This window comes from Oncorhynchus keta, chromosome 34, assembly GCF_023373465.1.
Source record: "Oncorhynchus keta strain PuntledgeMale-10-30-2019 chromosome 34, Oket_V2, whole genome shotgun sequence".
NCBI lineage: Eukaryota > Metazoa > Chordata > Actinopteri > Salmoniformes > Salmonidae > Oncorhynchus > Oncorhynchus keta.
This window is the reverse complement of record NC_068454.1, coordinates 53,057,995-53,083,305: the sequence shown is the minus strand read 5'-3', so window position 1 is coordinate 53,083,305 and position 25,311 is coordinate 53,057,995. Positions and strand designations below refer to the sequence as shown.

At 44.8% G+C, this 25,311-nt stretch overlaps 1 protein-coding gene across 1 annotated transcript in view; it reads left to right on the top strand.

The window, feature by feature from the left end:
* The window catches only part of me1 (malic enzyme 1, NADP(+)-dependent, cytosolic), a 126,632-nt gene that overhangs the window by 42,269 nt on the left and 59,052 nt on the right, over positions 1-25,311 (top strand). The window contains exon 3 of the mRNA XM_035750564.2: positions 5,845-5,994. Within this exon, the coding sequence (XP_035606457.2) occupies positions 5,845-5,994 (150 nt within the window). The remainder of the gene's footprint in view (positions 1-5,844; positions 5,995-25,311) is intronic.

Genomic DNA, 25,311 nt, shown 5'->3' with positions numbered 1-25,311 from the left:
GCAGAGATGCGATTCGCCACCTGGTCATCAGAAGGGGGAAAGGAGAAGATTAATTGTGTGTCGTCTGCATAGCAATGATAGGAGAGACCATGTGAGGTTATGACAGAGCCAAGTGACTTGGTGTATAGCGAGAATAGGAGAGGGCCTAGAACAGAGCCCTGGGGGACACCAGTGGTGAGAGCGCGTGGTGAGGAGACAGATTCTCGCCACGCCACCTGGTAGGAGCGACCTGTCAGGTAGGACGCAATCCAAGCGTGGGCCGCGCCGGAGATGCCCAACTCGGAGAGGGTGGAGAGGAGGATCTGATGGTTCACAGTATCGAAGGCAGCCGATAGGTCTAGAAGGATGAGAGCAGAGGAGAGAGAGTTAGCTTTAGCAGTGCGGAGCGCCTCCGTGATACAGAGAAGAGCAGTCTCAGTTGAATGACTAGTCTTGAAACCTGACTGATTTGGATCAAGAAGGTCATTCTGAGAGAGATGGCGGGAGAGCTGGCCAAGGACGGCACGTTCAAGAGTTTTGGAGAGAAAAGAAAGAAGGGATACTGGTCTGTAGTTGTTGACATCGGAGGGATCGAGTGTAGGTTTTTTCAGAAGGGGTGCAACTCTCGCTCTCTTGAAGACGGAAGGGACGTAGCCAGCGGTCAGGGATGAGTTGATGAGCGAGGTGAGGTAAGGGAGAAGGTCTCCGGAAATGGTCTGGAGAAGAGAGGAGGGGATAGGGTCGAGCGGGCAGGTTGTTGGGCGGCTGGCCGTCACAAGACGCAAGATTTCATCTGGAGAGAGAGGGGAGAAAGAGGTCAGAGCACAGGGTAGGGCAGTGTGAGCAGAACCAGCGGTGTCGTTTGACTTAGCAAACGAGGATCGGATGTCGTCGACCTTCTTTTCAAAATGGTTGACGAAGTCATCTGCAGAGAGGGAGGAGGGGGGGTGAGGGGGAGGAGGATTCAGGAGGGAGGTGAAGGTGGCAAAGAGCTTCCTAGGGTTAGAGGCAGATGCTTGGAATTTAGAGTGGTAGAAAGTGGCTTTAGCAGCAGAGACAGAGGAGGAAAATGTAGAGAGGAGGGAGTGAAAGGATGCCAGGTCCGCAGGGAGGCGAGTTTTCCTCCATTTCCGCTCGGCTGCCCGGAGCCCTGTTCTGTGAGCTCGCAATGAGTCGTCGAGCCACGGAGCGGGAGGGGAGGACCGAGCCGGCCTGGAAGATGGGGGACATAGAGAGTCAAAGGATGCAGGAGAGGAGGGTTGAGGAGGCAGAATCAGGAGATAGGTTGGAGAAGGTTTGAGCAGAGGTGAAGAGATGATAGGATGGAAGAGGAGAGAGTAGCGGGGGAGAGAGAGCGAAGGTTGGGACGGCGCGATACCATCCGAGTAGGGGCAGTGTGGGAAGTGTTGGATGAGAGCGAGAGGGAAAAGGATACAAGGTAGTGGTCGGAGACTTGGAGGGGAGTTGCAATGAGGTTAGTGGAAGAACAGCATCTAGTAAAGATGAGGTCGAGCGTATTGCCTGCCTTGTGAGTAGGGGGAAGGTGAGAGGGTGAGGTCAAAAGAGGAGAGGAGTGGAAAGAAGGAGGCAGAGAGGAATGAGTCAAAGGTAGACGTGGGGAGGTTAAAGTCGCCCAGAACTGTGAGAGGTGAGCCGTCCTCAGGAAAGGAGCTTATCAAGACATCAAGCTCATTGATGAACTCTCCGAGGGGACCTGGAGGGCGATAAATGATAAGGATGTTAAGCTTGAAAGGGCTGGTAACTGTGACAGCATGAAATTCAAAGGAGGTGATAGACAGATGGGTAAGGGGAGAAAGAGAGAATGACCACTTGGGAGAGATGAGGATCCCGGTGCCACCACCCCGCTGACCAGAAGCTCTCGGGGTGTGCGAGAACACGTGGGCGGACGAAGAGAGAGCAGTAGGAGTAGCAGTGTTATCTGTGGTGATCCATGTTTCCGTCAGTGCCAAGAAGTCGAGGGACTGGAGGGAGGCATAGGCTGAGATGAACTCTGCCTTGTTGGCCGCAGATCGGCAGTTCCAGAGGCTACCGGAGACCTGGAACTCCACGTGGGTCGTGCGCGCTGGGACCACCAGATTAGGGTGGCCGCGGCCACGCGGTGTGGAGCGTTTGTATGGTCTGTGCAGAGAGGAGAGAACAGGGATAGACAGACACATAGTTGACAGGCTACAGAAGAGGCTACGCTAATGCAAGGAGATTGGAATGACAAGTGGACTACACGTCTCGAATGTTCAGAAAGTTAAGCTTATGTAGCAAGAATCTTATTGACTAAAATGATTAAAATGATACAGTACTGCTGAAGTAGGCTAGCTGGCAGTGGCTGCGTTGTTGACTTTGTAGGCTAGCTGGCAGTGGCTGCGTTGTTGACACTACACTAATCAAGTCGTTCCGTTGAGTGTAATAGTTTCTACAGTGCTGCTATTCGGGGCTAGCTGGCTAGCTAGCAGTGTTGATTACGTTACGTTGTGTTAAAAGAACGACAATAGCTGGCTAGCTAACCTAGAAAATCGCTCTAGACTACACAATTATCTTTGATACACAGACGGCTATGTAGCTAGCTATGTAGCTAGCTACGATCAAACAAATCAAATCGTTGTGCTGTAATGAAATGAAATGAAAATGTGATACTACCTGTGGAGCGAAGCGAAATGCGACCGGGTTGTTGAGTGCGGAAGTTCTATTCAGTAGACGTTGGCTAGCTGTTGGCTAGCTAGCAGTGTCTCCTACGTTAAGGACGACAAATAGCTGGCTAGCTAACCTCGGTAAATTAAGATAATCACTCTAAGACTACACGCTCTAAACTACACAATTATCTTGGATACGAAGACAGCAAAGACAACTATGTAGCTAGCTTACACTACACTAATCAAGTCGTTCAGTTGAGTGAAATAGTTTCTACAGTGCTGCTATTCGGTAGACGGTGGACGTTTGCTAGCTGGCTAGCTGCTGGGCAGATAGCAGTGTAGACTACGTTAGGACGACGAAATACGAAGTTGCAATAGAAGTGCTGACTGTTTCACTTTGTTGTCCTCTTTCTTTTCCTTTTTCTTCTGTCCTTCTTTTGTCCTTATTTTGTCTTCCTTTCTTCTGTTAACTAGATATTTTTTGTTGTTATTCTTTGTAAGCTAGCTAGCTTCTTCCAGGAGAGTCCCTAGCAACTGCTTAGCAACAAGTAAACAATTCTGCTAGCAATTCAGCTAGCTAAGATAACTGTACAATTTTATGAAAAATAGTTAATTTTTCAAAAGCCTGCCTTTTTTGGTTTGTTCCTTGTTTTGTCTTCTATTGAGTTGCAGTTTTCTCTTGATTTTTCGATGTACTTCACTCTAAAAAAACATTTAAATCTCAATATATACAGGAGCTCATTTTTCAGCAGCTGCTCAATTTAGAACTCCGGAACACCAATACTCAATACTTGAGTCATGTTCTATGAAGGTATCTTTACTCTTACTCAAGTATGACAGTTGGGTACTTTTTCCACCACTGCTTTTAGCCCACTTGATTTTCCAGCGTGGTGGTATGATGACTGACGCACGGTTGCTATACTCTACCACACCAATCCTCCAAAACAGCAATTAGCTGTGTTTTTATTCCTTTTCCCATGCCCTTTCAATGTCACCAACAATTTGTCTCATAGTCCGGCGTTGCCTTCCAGTCCACTCAGGGCATCGGACCAGTTTATTAGAGCTGGTATTCGCCCTGCCTGTCCTCATGCCTCTGGCCATAGTATTTCCATTGCAGTCCGGGCCTTACTTTTCTTCTCAAGCCTTCTGTGGTATTTGCTGGACCCGACCGTGTCACTTGTATTTTTGCATGACCGTTGCTCAAAACTCTCACTACACGATTACATGCCATTCTATTCCAAGCAGCAGCTATTTACTGTTTTTAATACTCCCCAAAGCAGGGCTTCATTCTGGTGTCTGGACATTGATAAAGCAGGCTGGACTCTGGACATCACTGGCTTGAAGCCCAAACATGTCTATAACAACAGAGATGGCGGCCCAGGCTGGCTTTATTGGAGAAATCCTCTTCTATGCACGAAGACCCAGTTGCAGTGATAAAGAGAATGAATGAATGAATACTAAGTCATATGGGGTCAACTCTTAAAATGCCCATTTGTGATTTTTAACCTGATGCATGTGATACGCTATCTAGCAGTTTAAAGGAACATCATAAAAACCATCCGGCAAGAGTGTCTGCAAAGAATCATGAATTTGGATGGAGAGAGAAGGGGTTGGAAGAGGGAAAAGTTATTTTCCCATGCCAAGTTTAAGCAGAGTTTCACACGCTTGTTAACACACTTTATCTGAAGAAAGAAGTGTGTGTGTGTGTGTGTGTGTGTGTGTGTGTGTGTGTGTGTGTGTGTGTGTGTGTGTGTGTGTGTGTGTGTGTGTGTGTGTGTGTGTGTGTGTGTGTGATCCTTTCAGGCCGAGAGAGAGCCACAACAGGCTCAAGCTGTAGTTGCTCATGGAAAAGATAACTAGACTCAACATGGTTATTGAGACCTGCTGTCCTGCCACAACTAGAGAAGTGAAATCAAAATGATTGTATGGGTCTAGACCACCTAGACTGAAATACCCAATTTTACTGACAATATACATTTTGTGCCACCCAGTTTCCTAGTGTCATGTGAGTGGTACAACCCTAGCTTGACACTGTGTGTTGACGTGGCCTCAAAGTCACATCACCAATCACACAACGTTGGGCACCAATAAGTTGGTCTCGTTCCGTGTCCCTATTTCGTGACTGAATTGTGTTGGTATGGCACGATTCCCAAATTTGGCCTGCGGGTGGTTTTATTTGGCCACCCAAGTCTGCTAAGCAAAAAAAATATATGTATGTTTGTTTGTTTGTTTGTTGAACATAAAATACTGTGAAAACACCAGGGAATCAGCTCCAAGGGATGTTAATTTTGTTCCCCAGTGTTCCCACGTATAATAGACAGGCAGGCAAGTGATCGTATGCAAATTTAAGCAAGGTTAGAAACTACGGTTTTAGTCAAACATATCTGTTCGGGCTTCTTGCGGTCAATTTGCAGTCTACAAATGATTAGTAATTATGTTCCCCCTGACCATCCGCCCAATAGGAATTCATCCCGCGTCTGAATCTAGTGATTTTACCCGGCTGGAACACAATCAACCCTTTTTTAAAAGAGATTGTTAACAGCCTGTATCCAATGACCGTGTGGGAGAAGGCCATGCATACTTCCTATCATCCCAACAAGAGCAACGTTATACTCCAGCTTTTGTGGAAAGCTTTCTTATCATGAGTGGAGGACCCGTGGCGTGGTCTAGCAGTTAATTTGGGTCATATGTAAAACCTTCAGTCCCCCCGTCGATGTTTGCTCGTAACAAGGAGCTTGTGAAGGATATCTGATGGGTGTCTCTGTGCGCTCTGTATTTTACTAAGCGTTTGTAACATAAGCAACAGCAACTTTATCCAGCAGTTATTGTACTACATGACACTATCATCGCATGGTGAGCAGGGCTTGTATTCATCAAGGCAAGGAGGGAGTCAGCATGGCATTATCTCTCTCTCGCCCTCTCCCCCAATTTCTATGGGCCATTTCTTTCCAATTGGGCCTTTTTTAGTCCAGAGGGAAAGGGGAAAGTGGGGCCCGACAGTGAGGTATTGCTCTCACACGGTGCAATCTGTTTGTCACCCCAGACGTCTCTCTCGCGCTCTCCTCTTCACACACACTTCTTCTCTCTCTCTTTCGCGCTCTCTGAGATTTTGTATTTCATAAAGCCACTCTGAAGCCCATTTTACATGCACAGTTTAGGAATCAGTGTTAAAGATTGCCACCTTTTTCCTCACCCCCTCCTCCCCCTCTGCCATTCCCAGATATGTGTTTCTGATGGGGCTCCAGGACAGGAATGAGAAGCTGTTCTACCGTGTGCTGACGTCCGACACAGAGAGGTTCATGCCTATCGTTTACACCCCCACAGTGGGCCTGGCCTGCCAGATGTATGGCCTTGCCTTCAGGAGACCCAGGTGAGAGAGAAACACACACGCACACACTGAATAGGCCTGGATATACTGTCACACACACACACACACACACACACACACAGTTGCTGCTCGTGGCCAGCCTAAACATTGTTTTAAGATTTGACCATCAATTGTCAAATAATTTAGATGCATTCTTATGAAACATAAATCCTTTTGAATCTTCAAACATCTGTGTATGTTGGCCTATTGCAGGAAACTCTCCAGCAAAATCATAGGGTGGGACGGGTCTGTGTCGAGTTGGGTTCTGCGAGTCCTTGGGCAGCTCAGGCCAGTTTAAGCAGTTACTGTGTACAGTTCACCTTGAATGGACTTGGCATTGCATAAAGCAGGACTTGCCTCTTCGGTCTGCTCAGTTATCCGTGTCTGTTTCTCCTCAAACAATTAGGTCCACATCTCTCTGTCACCACTGAACTCCCTCGTTAGAGTCATACTGGAGATCAAACTAATATAACACGCATTCAGACAACGTCAAGGAGCTGATCACGTTTGGCTCTGACACATCTACACTGCGCTGTGTTGTGAAGATGTCAGGTTTGAGTCTTAGACAGTAGATCTAGCATGGTCCAAGAAAGACCACCGCCAGTATTGTTCTGAAGTCAACCACTGTGGGAGAGGGAGAGGAAGAAGGATGGTGACGTTCTATTGGCTTGATTAGTACCTCTCAGTTAGAAACGCTCTTTACCCTCTCACTCTCCTCTCACTCTCCTCTCACTCTCTCGTCAGTTTTTTATTTTTATTTTACCTTTATTTAACCAGACAAGTCAGTTAAGAACAAATTCTTATTTTCAATGACAGCATAGGAACGGTGGGTTAACTGCCTGTTCAGGTGCAGAACGACAGATTTGTACCTTGTCGGCTCGGGGGTTTGAACTTGCAACCTTCCGGTTACTAATCTAGCGCTCTAACCACTGGGCTACCCTGCCGCCCCGAGCGTCAGTCACACACTGACGCACCGTTTGCGTTCCAAATGGAACCCTATTCCCTATATAGTGCACTATTTAAAAATAAAACATTTAAATATATTTTTTTTAACCAGGGCCTGTATGGACTATATAAACTGTATGGACTCACACTCACTCACTCTACGCCACTCACGTCCTCAGTGAACTTTTCCTTGTGGGTCTCAAGTCTAAAACCCCAAATAAACGGATCATAACCGGGGATGCTTTTGATTAGTAGCGAATGCTAAATCCAAAGCAGTTTTATTTGAAATGCTTACCTTGGGCACATTTGAAAATGCGTTCGGAAACCTAAGCACACACACGTGGAGTTATACAACCCCCTTTTCCACCATTTCCCCAGAACTAGCAAGTATGTGGAAAATATGTCTAGCATGCTTCTATGCTCCAAGCTCCCCTACCTCTGACACTGGGCTGAAGGAGCAATCTTATTCTTATATCTCCCCGCAGACCCACAATGCAGTGGGCCAAGACGTGAGCTGCCAGAGCCTGGGGGTGGGGAACTTGGGACTGGTAGACATGTGACATTGGATCAGTTAGCAGCAGGCTCTGTAGACTCGACACACTGGAGATGCCCAGTGGACTATCGCTGACTCTCAGACAAACCTGGTCCTCAGCCAGTCCTAGACCCAGGCCTCTCCCCTCAATCACACTGCTGGCTTGCTTCTGAAGCTAAGCAGGGTTGGTCCTAGTTGGTCCCTGGATGGGAGACCAGATGCTGCTGGAAGTGTCATTGGAGGGCCAATAGAAGGCACCATTTCCTCTGGTATAACAACAAATATCCCAATACCCCAGGGCAGTGATTGGGGACATTGCCCTGTGTAGGGTGCTGACTTTTGGATGGTACGTTAAACGGGTGTCCTGACTCTCTGTGGTCACAAAAGATCCCATGACACTTATCGTAGGAGTAGGGGTGTTAACCCTGGTGTCCTGGCTAAATTCACAATCTGGCCCTCATACTATCACGGTCACCTAATCATCCCCAGTTTACAATTGGCTCATTCATCCCCCCTCCTCTCCCCTGTAACTATTCCTGAGGGCGTTGCTGTAAATGAGAATGTGTTCTCCGTCAATGTACCTGGTTAACTAAAAAATGTTAAACCTAGCCCATGGAGGGGTATGGAGAAGGCATTTCTGACAAAAAAAGCATTTTGATTAAAAAAATAAGCTTACATTCAAATGCCTCTCCTGTGAAGTAGTGACACGCGACATAGGCCTAGTTTCCTGAAACAAGTCATAAATCACCCAGCAGTGCTATTTGCAGCGTTAGCTCCAGGTAAATTGAGCAATTCTGCAATTTCTGAATCTGCAAAGAAAAACAAGCTACAGATGGACAGTACCAAAACAAATGAACTAATGATTCTGTCTCTTCACACATCTGCAGAGCTGGGATGGTAGCATCCTCCATATATAGAACATTCTATTGGTTGCAAGAATACTTTATAATAATTCAAATTGAAAACTTCTAAGTTTTGAATACGTCATAATTTTGTTTATCAGTTCATTAACCATGTGCCATAGAATCTGTCGATTGAAAATCTCTTCCCAACTTCCGGTATGGTTACACAGGACAGAAGGTTACTTAAGGCATTAACAAAAGTAGGGTGGTTGGTCATTTTAGCTAATTAGCAAATGTTAAGTACTTATTACTTTTTAGCTACTTTGCAACTACTTAGCATGTTAGCTAACCCTTCCCCCAACCTTAAACATTTAACCTTAAACCCTAACCCCTAGCCTAGCTAACATTAACCACCTAGCTACTGTTAGCCACAACAGATTGGAATTCGTAACTTATCATACGTTTTGTAAATTTGTAACATATTGTACAAATTGCAAATCGTAAGCTATCATATGAATTATAAATCTGAACGTATCATACAAAATGATTGATACTTACCATGCAGTCGTGGCTAAAAGTTTTGAGAATGACACAAATATGAATTTTCAGTCTGCTGCCTCAGTTTGTATGATGGCAATTTGCATATATTTAATTGCAATGTCCCTCTTTGCCATGCAAATGAACTGAATCCCCCCAAAAAATTCCACTGCATTTCAGCCCTGCCAGAAAAGGACCGGCTGACATCATGTCAGTGATTCTCTCGTTAACACAGGTGTGAGTGTTGACGAGGACAAAGCTGGAGATCACTCCAGCCTTGTCCTCATGCTGATTGAGTTTGAATAACAGACTGGAAGATTCAAAAGGAGGGTGGTGCTTGGAATCATTGTTCTTCCTCTGTCAATCATGGTCACCTGCAAGGAAACACGTGCCGTCATCATTGCTTTGCACAAAAACGTCTTTACAGGCAAGTATATTGCTGCCAGTAAGATTTGCATCTAAATCAACCATTTATCGGATCATCAAGAACTTCAAGGAGAGCGGTTCAATTGTTGTGAAGAAGGCTTCAGGGCGCCCAAGGAAGTCCAGCAAGTGCTAGGACTGTCTCCTAAAGTTGATTCAGCTGCGGGATCGGGGCACCTGCGGGATCGACTGCGGGATCGGGGCACCAGTACAGAATTTGCTCAGGATTGTCAGCAGGCAGGTGTGAGTGCATCTGCATGCACAGTGAGCCGAAGACTTTTGGAGGATGGCCTGGTGTCAAGAAGCCAGCAAAAAAGCCACTTCTCTCCAGGAAAAACATCAGGGACAGACTGATATTCTGCAAAAGGTACAGGAATTGGACTGCTGAGGACTGTGGTAAATTCATTTTCTCTGATGAATCCCCTTTACGATTGTTTGGGGCATCCGGAAAAAAGCTTGTCCGGAGAAGACAAGGTGAGCACTACCATCAGTCCTGTGTCATGCCAACAGTAAAGCATCCTGAGACCATTCATGTGTTGGGTTGCTTCTCAGCCAAGGGAGTGTGCTCACTCACAATTAGTCTAAGAACACAGCCATGAATAAAGAATGGTACCAACACATCCTCCAAGAGCAACTTCTTCCATCCATCCAGGAACAGTTTGGTGTCGAACAATGCCTTTTTCAGCATGATGGATCACCTTGCCATAACTAAGTGGCTCGGGGAACAAAACATTGATATTTTGGGTCCATGGCCAGGAAACTCCCTAGACCTTAATCCCATTGAGAACTTGTGGTCAATCCTCAAGAGGCGGGTGGACAAACAAAACCCCCCAAATTCTGACAAAACTCCAAGCATTGATTATGCAAGAATGGGCTGCCATCAGTCAGGATGTGACCCAGAAGTTAATTCACAGCATGCCAGGGCGGATTAAAGAGGTCTTGAAAAAGAATGGTCAACACTGCAAATATTGACTCTTTGCATCAACTTCATGTAATTGTCAAAAATAGCCTTTGACATGCTTGTAATTATACTTCAGTATTCTATAGTAACATCTGACAAAAATATCTAAAGACACTGAAGCAGCAAACTTAGTGAAAATTAATATTTGTTTCATTCTCAAAACTTTTGGCCACGACTGTACATACCATACGAAACGTAATAAATCATACGAATTGGAGTGTCCCGGACATTTACTATGGTACGTCTACCCCTGAGTCAAGGTTAAACTCTGTCTAGATTCACAGGGAACTCAGTCGGGGAGTTCGAGCATGTATGTACTGTATAGAGATCTCACAGCCTCACAGAGCTCATTTTCTATGGTCAACTGGTCTTATAGGGACAACTGTCTCTGTTATCACGATCTTTGTCTACATACAGTTGAAGTCGGAAGTTTACATACACTTAGGTTGGAGTCATTACATTTCTTGTTAACTAACTATAGTTTTGGCAAGTCGGTTAGGACATCTACTTTGTGCGTGACACAAGTAATTTTTTGCCAACACTTGTATACAGACAGATTATTTAATTTATAATTCACTGTATCTCAATTCCAATGGGTCAGCAGTTTACATACACAAAGTTTGTTATGGCTTTAGAAGCTTCTGATAGGCTAATTGACATCATTTGAGTCAATTGGAGGTGTACCTGTGGATGTATTCAAGGCCTACCTTCAAACTCAGTGCCCCTTTGCTTGACATCATGGGAAAATCAAAAGAAATCAGCCAAGACCTCAGAATGATTTTTTTGTAGACCTCCAAGTCTGGTTCATCCTTGGGAGCAATTTCCAAACGCCTGAAGGTACCACGTTCATCTGTACAAACAATAGTACGCAAGTATAAACACCATGGGACCACGCAGCCGTCGTACCGCTCAGGAAGGAGATGTGTTCTGTCTCCTAGAGATGAACGTACTTTGTTGTGAAAAGTGCAAATCAATCCCAGAACAACAAGCAAAGGACAAAAGACCTTGTGAATATGCTGGAGGAAACCGGTACAAAAGTATCTATATCCACAGTAAAATGAGTCCTATATCGGCATAATCTAAAAGGCCGCTCAGCAAGGAAGAAGCCACTGCTCCAAAACTGGCATAAAAAGCCAGACTACAGTTTGCAACTGCACATGGGGACAAAGACCGTTCTTTTTGGAGAAATGTCTTCTGGTCTGATGAAACAAAACTGTTTGGCCATGACCATTGTTATGTTTGGAGGAGAAAGGGGAGGCTTGCAAGCTGAAGAATACCATCCCAACCGTGAAGCACGGGGGTGGCAGCATCATGTTGTTGGGGTGCTTTGCTGTAGGACGGACTGGTGCACTTCACAAAATAGATGTAAACATGAGGAGGACAATGATGTGTATATACTGAAGCAACATCTCACGACATCAGTCAGGAAGTTAAAGCTTGGTTGCAAATGGGTCTTCCAAATGAACAATGACCCCAAGCATAATTCTGAAGTTGTGGCAAAATGGCTAAAGGACAAAGTCAAGGTATTGGAGTGCACATCACAAAGCCCTGACCTCAATCCCATAGTAAATTTGTGGGCAGAACTGAAAATGCGTGCTCGAGCAAGGAGGCCTACAAACCTGACTCAGTTACACCTGCTCTGTCAGGAGGAATGGGCCAAAATTCACCCAACTTATTGTGGGAAGCTTGTGGAAGGCTACCCAAAACGTTTGACCCATGTTAAACAATTTAAAGGCAATGCTATCAAATACTAATTCAGTGTATGTAAACCTCTGACCCACTGAGAATGTGATGAAAGAAATAAAAGCTGAAATAAATCATCCTCTCTCCTATTCTGACACTTCACATTCTTAAAATAAAGTGGTGATCCTAACTGACCTAAAACAGGGCATTTTTACTAGGATTAAATGTCAGGAGTTTTGAAAAACTGAGTTTAAATCTATTTTGCTAAGGTGTATGTAAACTTCCAACTTCAACTGTATGTGATATCAACAGAGAAGTATATTTTTGGAGTGATTTAATATTGACTGTCTTTCATCAAGCTGTTCACTAACAATATAATAGCCATATCTAGGAAAACCAAAGTTCCAAAGGCTGGGCCTAATATAGTGTATAAGTGGTCATACAATAAGTTGTGTGGTGATTCATATGTTGATGATGTAAAAAATATTTGCTGGTCTGTGGCTATGGTGTATGTAAACTTCCGACTTCAACTCTAACTCTAACTCGTCTCTGTGATTCTCTCTCTAACTCTTATAGCAGATTTATACGCACAAGCAGCACCATATATAACAGTAATGAATTCCTGATGTGACTTTGCGTGCATGCTTAAGTGTGTGCTTATGCCTGGATGTGTGTGTGTGTCTGTATGCTTGTCTCGACCATCAGAGTGGCTGAATAGACTGATATTAGCTCTCTAATCACTGCCTCCCTCTCAGGTATAAAGAGCACTCTGTGGGAGTGGCGCCCTGTTGGTCCTACCCAGGCTTACTGTCTGTAATCCGATTCACGCTGACTAACCATGTCAATACTAGGCTCCACTGTAGGGGGCAAAGGTCAATCCCCATGAAGTGTCAGAACAGAGCTGATTCACTGATCTCTGGGTGGGCTAATCGTAGGCAGAGAAGATAAACATTCACAACAAAGGTCACTGGATCCATTACGTTTTGGGACCTATAAGCTCATAAGTGTAGGATACACAGGGCATTTTTAGTCTATTTCAGTTAAACTAATGACTTTGTGGCTAGTCACTCACTAAATGCAGGAGCTGTTTGCTAGCACAACTGCCACTAGTATTGCTACAACTATCACCACAAATGTTAATTTCACAGACACTAAATAACACCAACAAAGAACCTTCTAAGGTGAGTGCTGATAACCAATCCATCTTATTAATAAATATCGATTATCTTGATTATAACCCCTTAGTGGATTCGGCGGTAGAGGTCAAGTGTCGATGACTCTGGACCACTGCAATATTTTTTGTTGGAGGTGGAAATGAGAGGCCTTGAAGATGTACACATACTTCTGGTCATGTAGTGTGTTTACCTGCTCGTCGAACATGTCATTCCAAAATCATAGCCATAATATGGAGTTGGTCCCCCCTTTGCTGCTATAACAGCCTCCACTCTTCTGGGAAGGCTTTCCATTAAAAATGTTGGAACGTTGCTGCGAGGACTTGCTTCCATTCAGCCACAAGACCATTAGTGAGGTCAGGCACTGATGTTGGGCTATTAGGCCTGGCTGGCAGTCGGCGTTCTAAATCATCCTAAAGGTGTTCGATGGGGTCAGGTCTCTTTGCAGGACAGTCAAGTTCTTCCACACAGATCTCGACAAACCATTTCTGTATGGACCTCGCTTTGTGCATAGGGGCATTTCATGCTGAAACAGTAAAGGGCCTTCCCCAAATTGCACAGAATTGCCTAGAATGTCATTGAATGCTGTAGCTTTAAGATTTCACTTCACTGGAACTAAGGGGCCTAGCCTGAATCATGAAAAACAGCCCCAGACCATTATTCCTCCTGCACCAAACTTTACAGTTTGCACTACGCATTGAGGCAGGTAGTGTTGTCCTAGCATCCGCCAAACCCAGATTTGTTTGTCGGACTACCAGATGGTGAAGTGTGATTCATCACTCCAGAGAACGCGTTTCCACAGCTCCAGAGTCCAATGGTGGCGAGCTTTACAATCATGCCAATAATGGACAAACTAGCATAATTAGACTTACAAAGTCGGGGAGTCTGATTAAAACAAAAGGCGAAATATAAAAGAACATTATTAACATACAGTATAAATGGCTATCCTGTTTTAATGATAAACATGAGATGACATTTCCACTGTTCTACCTCAGTCTGCAGGGGCAACATGTGCTTGATGAAGCGCCTCAGCCCCCAATGGCAGCGGATAGTTTCAGTGTTGTGTTCCAAGCATTCAGGCCCACACACATTGCTGCTGTAAGCATGTAAGATGAGTGTCCTTTGGATCGATGAGCATTTAGGTTAAGTGGCTAAGTAGAAAATTGCCCTCTTGGATGTTTAATCCATGAGACACTAGAGCATTCGACTGGGACAAGTCTTTGATAGCCGGAATGAGTGACTGTCATATTACACAAATCCTTTTTTATATGCATACGTTTGAGAAGTTAATCATGTGACCTATTTTATGACCACTTCATAACTTTGTTCCTTCTTTTGTTATGCATCACACATCATGAAGGAAGAAAATAGAGAGGAAAGGTTTTGAATTACACTGACCTCATGAGGAACGTGGCAAAACATTTGGGATTAATTACCACAGACTGAGGACCTAGTAAAACAATTTAGAGCATATGTCTTTTGGTCTGCTTGGTAAAAAGTTGAGACAGGATAAACAAAAAACCTTGAATTTCACCTCTCCTTTTTCTCTACACGAACCTTTGTGATAATAAATGAATTTCCGCTGCAGGTATTACCTGACTTTAAACCGTAGTCCCTCTCAGTTTATTCAGGAGACATGCACTGTAGTCAACTGGGAAATCAAATCACATGTTATTAGTCACATGCGCCCGAATTCAGCAAGTGTAGACCTTACAGTGAAATGCTTACTTATGAGCCCCTAACCAACTGTGCGGTTTTAAAACATATGGATAAGAATAAGAGAAAAGTAACAAGTAATTAAAGAGCAGCAGTAAAAAATATCATTATATACAGGGGGGTGCCGGTACAGATTCAATGTGCGGGGGCACCGGTTAGTTGAGGTAGTATATGTGGGTAGAGTTCATTAAAGTGACTGTGCGTAGATGACAACAGAGAGTAGCAGTGGTGTGGAGAGGGGGAGGGGGGATGCAAATAGTCTGGGTAGCCGTTTGACAAGATGTTCAGGAGTCTTATGGCTTAGGGTTAGAAGCTGTTTTAGAAGCCTCTTGGACCTAGACTTGGCGCTCCAGCACCACTTGCCGTGCGGTAGCAGAGAGAACAGTCTATGACTAGGGTGGCTGGAGTCTTTGACCATTTTTAGGACCTTCCTCTGACACCGCCTGGTATAGAGGTCCTGGATAGCAGGAAGCTTGGCCCCAGTGATGTACTGGGCCGATCTCACTACCCTCTATGTAGTGCCTTGCGGTCGGAGGCCGAGCAGTTGCCATACCAGGCAGTGATGCAACCAGTCAGGATGCTCTCGATGGTGCAGCTGTAGAACCTTTTGACAATCTGAGGACCTATGCCAAATCTTTTCAGTCTCCTAAGGGGGAATAGGTTTTGTCATGCACGCTTCACGACTGTCTTGGTGTGCTTGGATCATGTTAGTTTGTTGAGGATGTGGACACCAAGGAACTTGAAGCTCTCAACCTGCTCCACTGCAGCCCTGTCGATGAGAATGGAGGCGTGCTCAGTCCTCTTTTTCATGTAGTCCACAATCATCTCCTTTGTCTTGATCACGTTGAGGGAGAGGTTGTTGTCCTTGCACCACACGGCCAGTTCTCTGACCTCCTCCGTATACGCTGTCTCGTTGTTGTCAGTGATCAGGCACTGTTGTCATCGGCCAATTTAATGATGGTGTTGGATTCGTGCCTGGCCGTGCAGTCGTGAGTGAACAGGGAGTACAGGAGGGGGCTGAGCACGCACCCTTGAGGGTCCCCTGTGTTGAGGATCAGCGTGGCGGATGTGTTGTTACCTACCCTTACCACCTGGGGTGCGGACCGTCGGGAAGTCCAGATCCAGTTGCAGAGGGAGGTGTTAAGCCTCAGGGTCCTTAGCTTAATATCCTTTCCTCTTTCATTGCTGTATGTTTATTGGAGCACTTATGACAGGATTAAGTGCTAAGGGAGAATGAACTCTTACAGTACTGTATGTGAGAACTCCTAGTCACTATAGGACCTTGTGGATTTAGCCATGCTAATTGGCCTAATAGCAGACAACTTGTAGATGTTTGGATAAGCAGGGCTCTCCTCTCCAGCATTCTGGATTATATTAGGGTCAGTGTGCTCAGGTCATCAGACTGAAGCTCCCTCTCACCTCCTCTGGCCAAGCTTTTTTATTTTTTTTATTTTTTTATTTCACCTTTATTTAACCAGGTAGGCTAGTTGAGAACAAGTTCTCATTTGCAACTGCGACCTGGCCAAGATAAAGCATAGCAGTGTGAACAGACAACACAGAGTTACACATGGAGTAAACAATTAACAAGTCAATGAGGTAGGCAAATAATTACAATTCTGCAGATTAACACTGGAGTGATAAATGATCAGATGATCATGTACAGGTAGAGATATTGGTGTGCAAAAGAGCAGAAAAGTAAATAAATAAAAACTGTGGGGATGAGGTAGGTGAAAATGGGTGGGCTATTTACCAATAGATTATGTACAGCTGCAGCGATCGGTTAGCTGCTCAGATAGCTGATGTTTGAAGTTGGTGAGGGAGATAAGTCTCCAACTTCAGCGATTTTTGCAATTCGGCGGCCGAATGAGGTGTTGGCTTTAGGGATGATCAGTGAGATGCACCTGCTGGAGCGCGTGCTACGGATGGGTGTTGCCATCGTGACCAGTGAACTGAGATAAGGCGGAGCTTTACCTAGCATGGCCTTGTAGATGACCTGGAGCCAGTGGGTCTGGCGACGAATATGTAGCGAGGGCCAGCCGACTAGAGCATACAAGTCGCAGTGTTGGGTAGTATAAGGTGCTTTAGTGACAAAACGGATGGCACTGTGATAAACTGCATCCAGTTTGCTGAGTAGAGTGTTGGAAGCGATTTAGTAGATGACATCGCCGAAGTCGAGGATCGGTAGGATAGTCAGTTTTACTAGGGTAAGCTTGGCAGCGTGAGTGAAGGAGGCTTTGTTGCGGAATAGAAAGCCGACTCTTGATTTGATTTTCGATTGGAGATGTTTGATATGGGTCTGGAAGGAGAGTTTGCAGTCTAGCCAGACACCTAGGTACTTATAGATGTCCACATATTCAAGGTCGGAACCATCCAGTGTGGTGATGCTAGTCGGGCATGCGGGTGCAGGCAGCGATCGGTTGAAAAGCATGCATTTGGTTTTACTAGCGTTTAAGAGCGGTTGGAGGCCACGGAAGGAGTGTTGTATGGCATTGAAGCTCGTTTGGAGGTTAGATAGCACAGTGTCCAATGAAGGGCCGAAAGTATATAGAATGGTGTCGTCTGCGTAGAGGTGGATCAGGGAATCGCCCGCAGCAAGAGCAACATCATTGATATATACAGAGAAAAGAGTCGGCCCGAGAATTGAACCCTGTGGCACCCCCATAGAGACTGCCAGAGGACCGGACAGCATGCCCTCCGATTTGACACACTGAACTCTGTCTGCAAAGTAATTGGTGAACCAGGCAAGGCAGTCATCCGAAAAACCGAGGCTACTGAGTCTGCCGATAACAATCTGGTGATTGACAGAGTCGAAAGCCTTGGCAAGGTCGTTGAAGACTGCTGCACAGTACTTTCTTTTATCGATGGCGGTTATGATGTCGTTTAGTACCTTGAGTGTGGCTGAGGTGCACCCGTGACCGGCTCGGAAACCAGATTGCATAGCGGAGAAGGTATGCTGGGATTCGAGATGGTCAGTGACCTGTTTGTTGACTTGGCTTTCAAAGACCTTAGATAGGCAGGGCAGAATGGATATAGGTCTGTAACAGTTTGGGTCCAGGGTGTCTCCCCCTTTGAAGAGGGGGATGACTGCAGCAGCTTTCCAATCCTTGGGGATCTCAGACGATATAAGAGGTTGAACAGGCTGGTAATAGGGGTTGCGACAATGGCAGCGGATAGTTTCAGAAATAGAGGGTCCAGATTGTCAAGCCCAGCTGATTTATACGGGTCCAGGTTTTGCAGCTCTTTCAGAACATCTGTTATCTGGATTTGGGTAAAGGAGAACCTGGAGAGGCTTGGGCGAGGAGCTGCGGGGGGGCCGGCGCTGTTGGCCGAGGCAAGAGTAGCCAAGCAGAAGGCATGGCCAGCCGTTGAGAAATGCTTGTTGAAGTTTTCGATAATCATGGATTTGTCGGTGGTGACCGTGTTCCCCAGCCTCAGTGCAGTGGGCAGCTGGGAGGAGGTGCTCTTGTTCTCCATGGACTTCAGTGTCCCGGAACTTTTTGGAGTTGGAGCTACAGGATGCAAACTTCTGCCTGAAGAAGCTGGCCTTAGCTTTCCTGACTGACTGCGTGTATTGGTTCCTGACTTCCCTGAACAGTTGCATATCGCGGGGACTGTTCGATGCTATTGCAGTCCGCCACAGGATGTTTTTGTGCTGGTCGAGGGCAGTCAGGTCTGGAGTGAACCAAGGGCTGTATCTGTTCTTAGTTCTGCATTTTTTGAACGGAGCATGCTTATCTAAAATGGTGAGGAAGTTACTCTTAAAGAATGACCAGGCATCCTCAACTGACGGGATGAGGTCAATGTCCTTCCAGGATACCCGGGCCAGATCGATTAGAAAGGCCTGCTCACAGAAGTGTTTTAGGGAGCATTTGACAGTGATGAGGGGTGGTCGTTTGACTGCGGCACCGTAGCGGATACAGGCAATGAGGCAGTGGTCGCTGAGATTCTGGTTGCAGACAGCGAAGGTGTATTTGGAGGGCCAGTTGGTTCAGGATGACGTCTATGAGGGTGCCCTTGCTTACAGAGTTAGGGTTGTACCTGGTCGGTTCCTTTGATTTGTGTGAGATTGAGGGCATCTAGCTTAGATTGTAGGACTGCTGGGGTGTTAAGCATATCCCAGTTTAGGTCACCTAACAGAACAAACTCTGAAGCTAGATGGGGGGCAATCAATTAGCTTGCAGTCCTGGAACGGACCCCAATGCCGAACAATCACCTCCTCCACTCTCTGCTCCGATCCAGCCATCTCCATCCTCCTCCCCATTTTTCTCTCTCTCTCTCTCTCCCTCTCTCTCTCTCTCTCTCTGGGGGAGGATAAGTTAGGCTCTGGCTCACACTTCTCCTTCTCTCTCTCAATTCAATGTGCTTTATTGGCATGACGTAACAATGTACATATTTCCAAAGCTTACTTTGGATATGTACAATATTAAAATAATAAGAATCAAAATTGTCAACGGGACAACAGTAACAACAATAACCGAGGGTCAAAATAACCATACATTCACCAATAACAATAAGCATAGAGGACATGTTCAGGTTGGTTGGCCTGTCAGGTGCTGTCCCTCATCTTATGGCAGGCAGCAATGTAGTGCGCTGCCAACCCACAGATTTCTGCGTCCTCCCCCAACAGGGTAGCCTATCCTCATCAGAGAGGTCTTTGAAACCTTGAATAAGGGTTTCACATTTGGGGAAATGACACTCTCTAATTGATTTATGTTTTGGACATTTTGTCAGGAAATGCAGCTCTCAGATTCTGCTGTTTTGCAGTCGTTGCACAGCCTTTCCTCTACAGGGAGTCAGGTTTTCCTGTGTCTATCCTTCTCAATGGCAAGGCTGTGCTCACTGAGCCTGTACTGTACTCTTTCTCTCCCTCTCTGGGGGAGGATGACAAAGACTGGCTCACAGGAATGCTGCACACACAGGCTTCAGGGGAGAACTAAAGTAGAACTAAAGACTGCATCACTGTTTAGTCAATTCAATAATCAAATAGAATTTAAGCACACTAACTTCACACTTGATGTGGCGTAAACATGACAATGCTTAGCAAACCTTCAACAATGCATTGATTTACTGAAAACTGAAAACTATCTCCCAGGTTAGTTCAGCATCATTCTATATATCAATTCTAAATATAGGCATTTTTATATTTGCTTGGATTCAGATTTTCTCTACCTCTTTATTTTAAGTACACATTAGTAGCAGGTGTGTTGGAACACGAGAAAATATATGGAAAATGTGATGTTTAGGTCCAAGAGAACCCTTCAGTTCCCTAAACACAATCAGTTCACAACACCCCAGACAAAGTTTCCTCCCTCCACAGTACTAACTGGAGCTGGCAGAGTGAATAAATTCCTCTTCCTTTCTTGAGGAAAGAAGTGGGACCATAAAGCGTCAAGTAGGGAGAAGTTGCAGAGTTAAATACAGTGCTTTATGAAATGCCCTGTGTTGGCACATGTCGGCTACTTCCGCCAACTGTATTGTGTGTGCATTTTTAATGACGCTATTTTTTTGGCTGAATCATTTTGACTGTGGAAGGGCATGAGAATACGATTTAGAGCAAGACTGAGAATGAAAGAAAATATAGAGTTTCTATCTCTTGTGTGCGTGCGTGAGTATGGGTGTGTTTGTGTGTGTGTGTGTTGCAGTGATGCCAGAGCAGATGTTGGCAGAGTGTTTAGAAAGGAGGGGAGCCAGTGTTGTGCTGCTATACCCCAGTAGATATGTTTTAAGCCGGTGGCCAGCTGTGTGTGTGTGTGTGTGTGTGTGTGTGTGTGTGTGTGTGTGTGTGTGTGTGTGTGTGTGTGTGATTTAACACATGACACCACGTATGACCTGGGATTCAGGAAACACTGCAAGCGAGCAGAAACATCTTAACACCAAGCATTTGTTTTTTTTTTACGGAGAGGGTTCGCTGCTGGTTTGTTGAATCCAGCTTTGTTTCCCCCAGGGTGAATGGGGAAAAAAAAGCCCCATTCGCATTCCAACTCCCAACCTTATTGGCACAACATCGTCTGCAGTCTCTGCCTCTCTTTCTCCTTTCTCTCCGAGCCGGGCTAAAAACCCATGTTGCCAATCTGAGGAATTCATCTATATATCAGGAGCATGACATTTCAAATGCAACATAATTTACTGTATATAAACAGCTGTTACACCAAATGAGCCAGATTCAAGCTACAGTAGCAGGACTCGATGCATTTTCAATCTCAATACAACTGTAGTGTTGGATATCCCTAGCTACAGTACATAGTTTTTGAGTTACTTTCCCAAACTATCCGTTTCATGATGATTAATAAAATCCATGCTGAGGGATTGGTTGTTTGGGCCATGTGCTCTACTGAACCTGATGCTCCATGGATGTCTATGGCCACAGAGTCTACAACCCACGTGGTTAACTTTAGTCACTGTTTTTCCAGCTCTGGCACTTCAGGCTTCAGCTCTGGATACACACTTTTTCCCCAAACAAAGAAGTCGAATTTAGTACAGCCAATGTCCAAGGGTTTAATGGTTTCAAGGTTAAGCCAAGTCACGGATTTAAACCAGGGGGTGGGCAACTCCTGTCCTCGAGGGCCTGATAGGTGTCACTTTTTTTCTCCATCCCATAGCAAACACAGCTGATTTAATCAAATTGCATTCTAAACTGAAGATCATGAGTAGGTGATTATTGGAGTTGGGTGTGTTAGCTGAGGCTGGGGCAAAACTGTGACACCAATCAGGCCCTCAAGGACTGGAGTTGCCCACCCCTGGATTAAACTGTTGTCAGACAAGGCAACAATAAACATGTCGTCCCACACGAATGATGCAGCGCCCTTGGGGCAATCCGTGTAAATGATGGATCTCTATGGCAAGACTCATCATTCACCCAAGTTTGGTCAAAATCGAGCAGGTGGTGTCTGCGATATCATGTGGGTTAACTTAACTCACATCCCTGAGCATGTGTAAAAGTGCATCACTCTGAGTCTAACAGATAAAGAGATATAAACATGTGGCGTTTATAGAACCATCCTGTGGTTGATATTTTAGTCAGTCATTTAGCATATGAATGTTCTTGCGTATGTTAAGTCTTGAGTGTTTGCAACGTGTGTACCAAATTTTGTTACAATACGAATATCCTTAAATTATTTTTATATGCATTTGTGCCAGACCACGCCCACGTGAATGTTTATTGGTCAATAGCGGGGGTTAGAACCGGTTCAGGGAACAGAACCCAAAATGGTGTTCTCCTTTTTCAAGGAACAGAAATGGAACCTGGTACGAAAGTGATCCATACTGTTCCGTTATTTTAAAATCATGAACTGGTTAATAACATTGTTTAACGTTCCAGTCATTTTTATCTAGTCCCACAACACAATGCAACAAAGTGCCTATGCAAAGACCTCTGTTACTCAGAAACGTATTCCAGTGTCTGCCTGTGTTTAGGCTACTTGCCCCACCCCCCTCCGAAGCATAGGCTACTGTACTGACATTACATGTTTGATTCAGAAGATGGAGAGGGATACTTTTAATTAGCTGGAAAATAATGGATTCAATTTTTCAATGTTAAGGTCTAGTTATCACATTTCACATTGGATTTATTAACTACAAAAGGGTAAATTGTGTTTTACCCTTTTAATGTTCAAAGTTCCAACCTCTCCCTCAACCTGATCAAGACAAAGGAGATGATTGTGGACGACAGGAAAAAGAGGACCGAACACGCCCTCATTCTCATCGACTGAGCCGTAGTGGAGCAGGTTGAGAGCTTCAAGTTCCTTGGTGTCCATATCAACAACAAAAACTAACATGGTCCAAGCACACCAAGACAAAACCTATTCCCCCTCAGGAGACTGAAAATATTTGGTATGGGTCCTCAGATCCTCAAAAGATTTCACAGTTGCACCATCGAGAGCATCCTGACTGGTTGCATCACTGCCTGGTATGGCAACGGCCTCTGACCGCAAGGCACTACAGAGGGTTGTGCGAACGGCCCAGTACATCACTGGGGCCAAGCTTCCTGCCAACAAGGACCTCTATACCAGGCGGTGTCAGAGGAAGGCCCTGAAAATCGTCAGACTCCAGCCACCCTAGTCATAGACTGTTCTCTCTGCTACCGCACGACAAGCAGTACCGGAGCGCCAGGTTTAGGTCCAAGAGGCTTCTAAAAAGCTTCTACTCCCCCAAGCCATAAGACAGCTAATCAAATGGCTAGCCAGACTGTTTGCACCTCCCCCTCCCCCGCTACGCTGCTGCTACTCTGTTATTATCTATGCATAGCCACTTTGACAAGACTACCTGCATGTACATAATTATCTCCAGTACCGGTGCCCCCTCACAGTGACACATTGACTCTGTACCGGTACCCCTTGTATACAGCCCCGCTATTGTTATTTACTACTGCTCTTAAATGATCTGTTTTTCTTATCTTACTTTTATTTATTGTTTTTCTTCTCTTACTCTTATCTTACTTACTAGCCTTGTGGGGACATAACATTTATTTCCATTCCTATTTTCATAACCTTTAACCCTAACCTTAATCCCAAACATTATCCTCTAACCCTAACTCTTAACCTAACCTTACAAGCACACACACACACACACACAAATGTTTTTCATAACACAACAATAATGACACTTAAGTATGGGGTGGCAGGGTAGCCTAGTGGTTAGAGCGTTGGACTAGTAAACGAAAGGTTGCAAGTTCATATCCCCGAGCTGACAAGGTACAAATCTGTCGTTCTGCCCCTAGACCGTCATTGAAAATAAGAATTTTGACTTGCCTAGTTAAATAAATAAAAATGTATAAACATACCAGTTTAGAGACAGGCCATTCTTTATAAACTGTCCTTAAATTAACTATGGGCTAGTGATACTGCACAATTGCCTATAATCAGATTAAATCAACATTATTATCATAAATGCAATTTAAATTAGATGACCAGTTGGCAGGTTCTCCAGCCAGTTGTTTAAGCCAAACCTGTGTGTCATTTCATTACTAAGCGAATTCACATTTTCTGGGAGCTTTGCTCTGCCTTCAGGCTGTATTTTTATATGTTGTTGTCATGTTGGAAGCAGCATAAAGAGAAAAATATGGCACATTCACATGACGTCACGTCGACAACTCCATGGTTGCCGACTGGATACGACTGTGTTTTTGTCAACAGATGCCACACTTTGTTAACTTGACTTTGACCATACACTGACCATGGTCAATCTTATTGACCTGACCTTTCAGCAATCCCTTTGATTTAGGTCACAGCACCTCAGCTTCTAGGAGATATTCCTGCAATGTAATCCACAGAAGACCACGTATGTGTTAGTGGGGTTGGGTTCATCCATCACACACATTCATCACCTCATACAGTAGGTCTACTGTAGTAAAGTAACTCTTGAAGATCTGTTCAAAGGCATGCCATCCTTTTACCCCCCCATTGATACACATGAAAGTTCATTTAAAAGGTCAAAACTAGCAACGCTGAAATGGAAAATGCCAATACAAATATTGTTATAAAAAACAATAAGGGTGTGCATGCCTTATGCTGACATTTTAAGCATTTAGCAGGCACTCTTATCCAGAGTGACTTACAGGAGCAATTAGTGCCTTGCTAAAGGGAACATCGGCATATTTTTCACCTAGTCGGCTCGGAATTCCAACAGTCAGCTTGATCTCCAAGAGCCAGACAAAGTCTTGGCCCAGTACAGCATTGTTCTTCTTCAGGAGGAAGAAAATGGGGGATCTGAATATAATACTAAAATCTGGATTGTGCGTGAAATGTCTGGTTATTTGTCATAAAATCTTTGTCCCAGTCCAGGTCTGTCATAGTGTCATATAAATGTTCTAAATTATCTCATCTGTAATGTATGAGGAATCAGAATGGGATACCGTTACAAGTGGTTCTACAGATGTTTCACAGTGGACATTGTTGTAGCAGCCTACCCAGTGTTGCCCCCATACATACATCTACTCAAATTCAATCCATATTTATCTGTAAAGAGAAGGTATATAATGCGCCATAAATCAGTCTCACATACAGTATTTAATGATGCTATACAATGCGTTTTGACCTGTTTCCCATCTCAACCATACTACTTTTAGGTTATTTTCCCAGAAAAAAAACAAGATCCCATTTGAACTTTGTGGAAAGACCAATGCAATTTTCTCATGCGGTCTGATCCAATCTTGACCTCTGTTGCTAACACAAAATAGCATTTTGCAGAAACACGCTGTAATTGATCACTGCACACAGTTGGCAGAGTCAAATATCAAATCTGATACATTTCAGCACAAAAAGGAGGCACATTTCAATCCACACAAACTGTCATTCGCGCACCAGAAAAGTAATGATCTCTGCAGAAGGGGCTAATTAATGGAAAGTGTAGCAGCATATGGCTGAAAGATATCGGAGAGCTTGTCAGTTTCTGCAGGTCTGTGGCTCTGATTCCTTTTGCAGGATGTCCTTTCTTTGGGAAGAGAGACTTTTCCTCCTGTTGTAACGTAAGGCCTGAGAGAAACTCGACACTCTCCTCAGCGGAGTGTCCTGT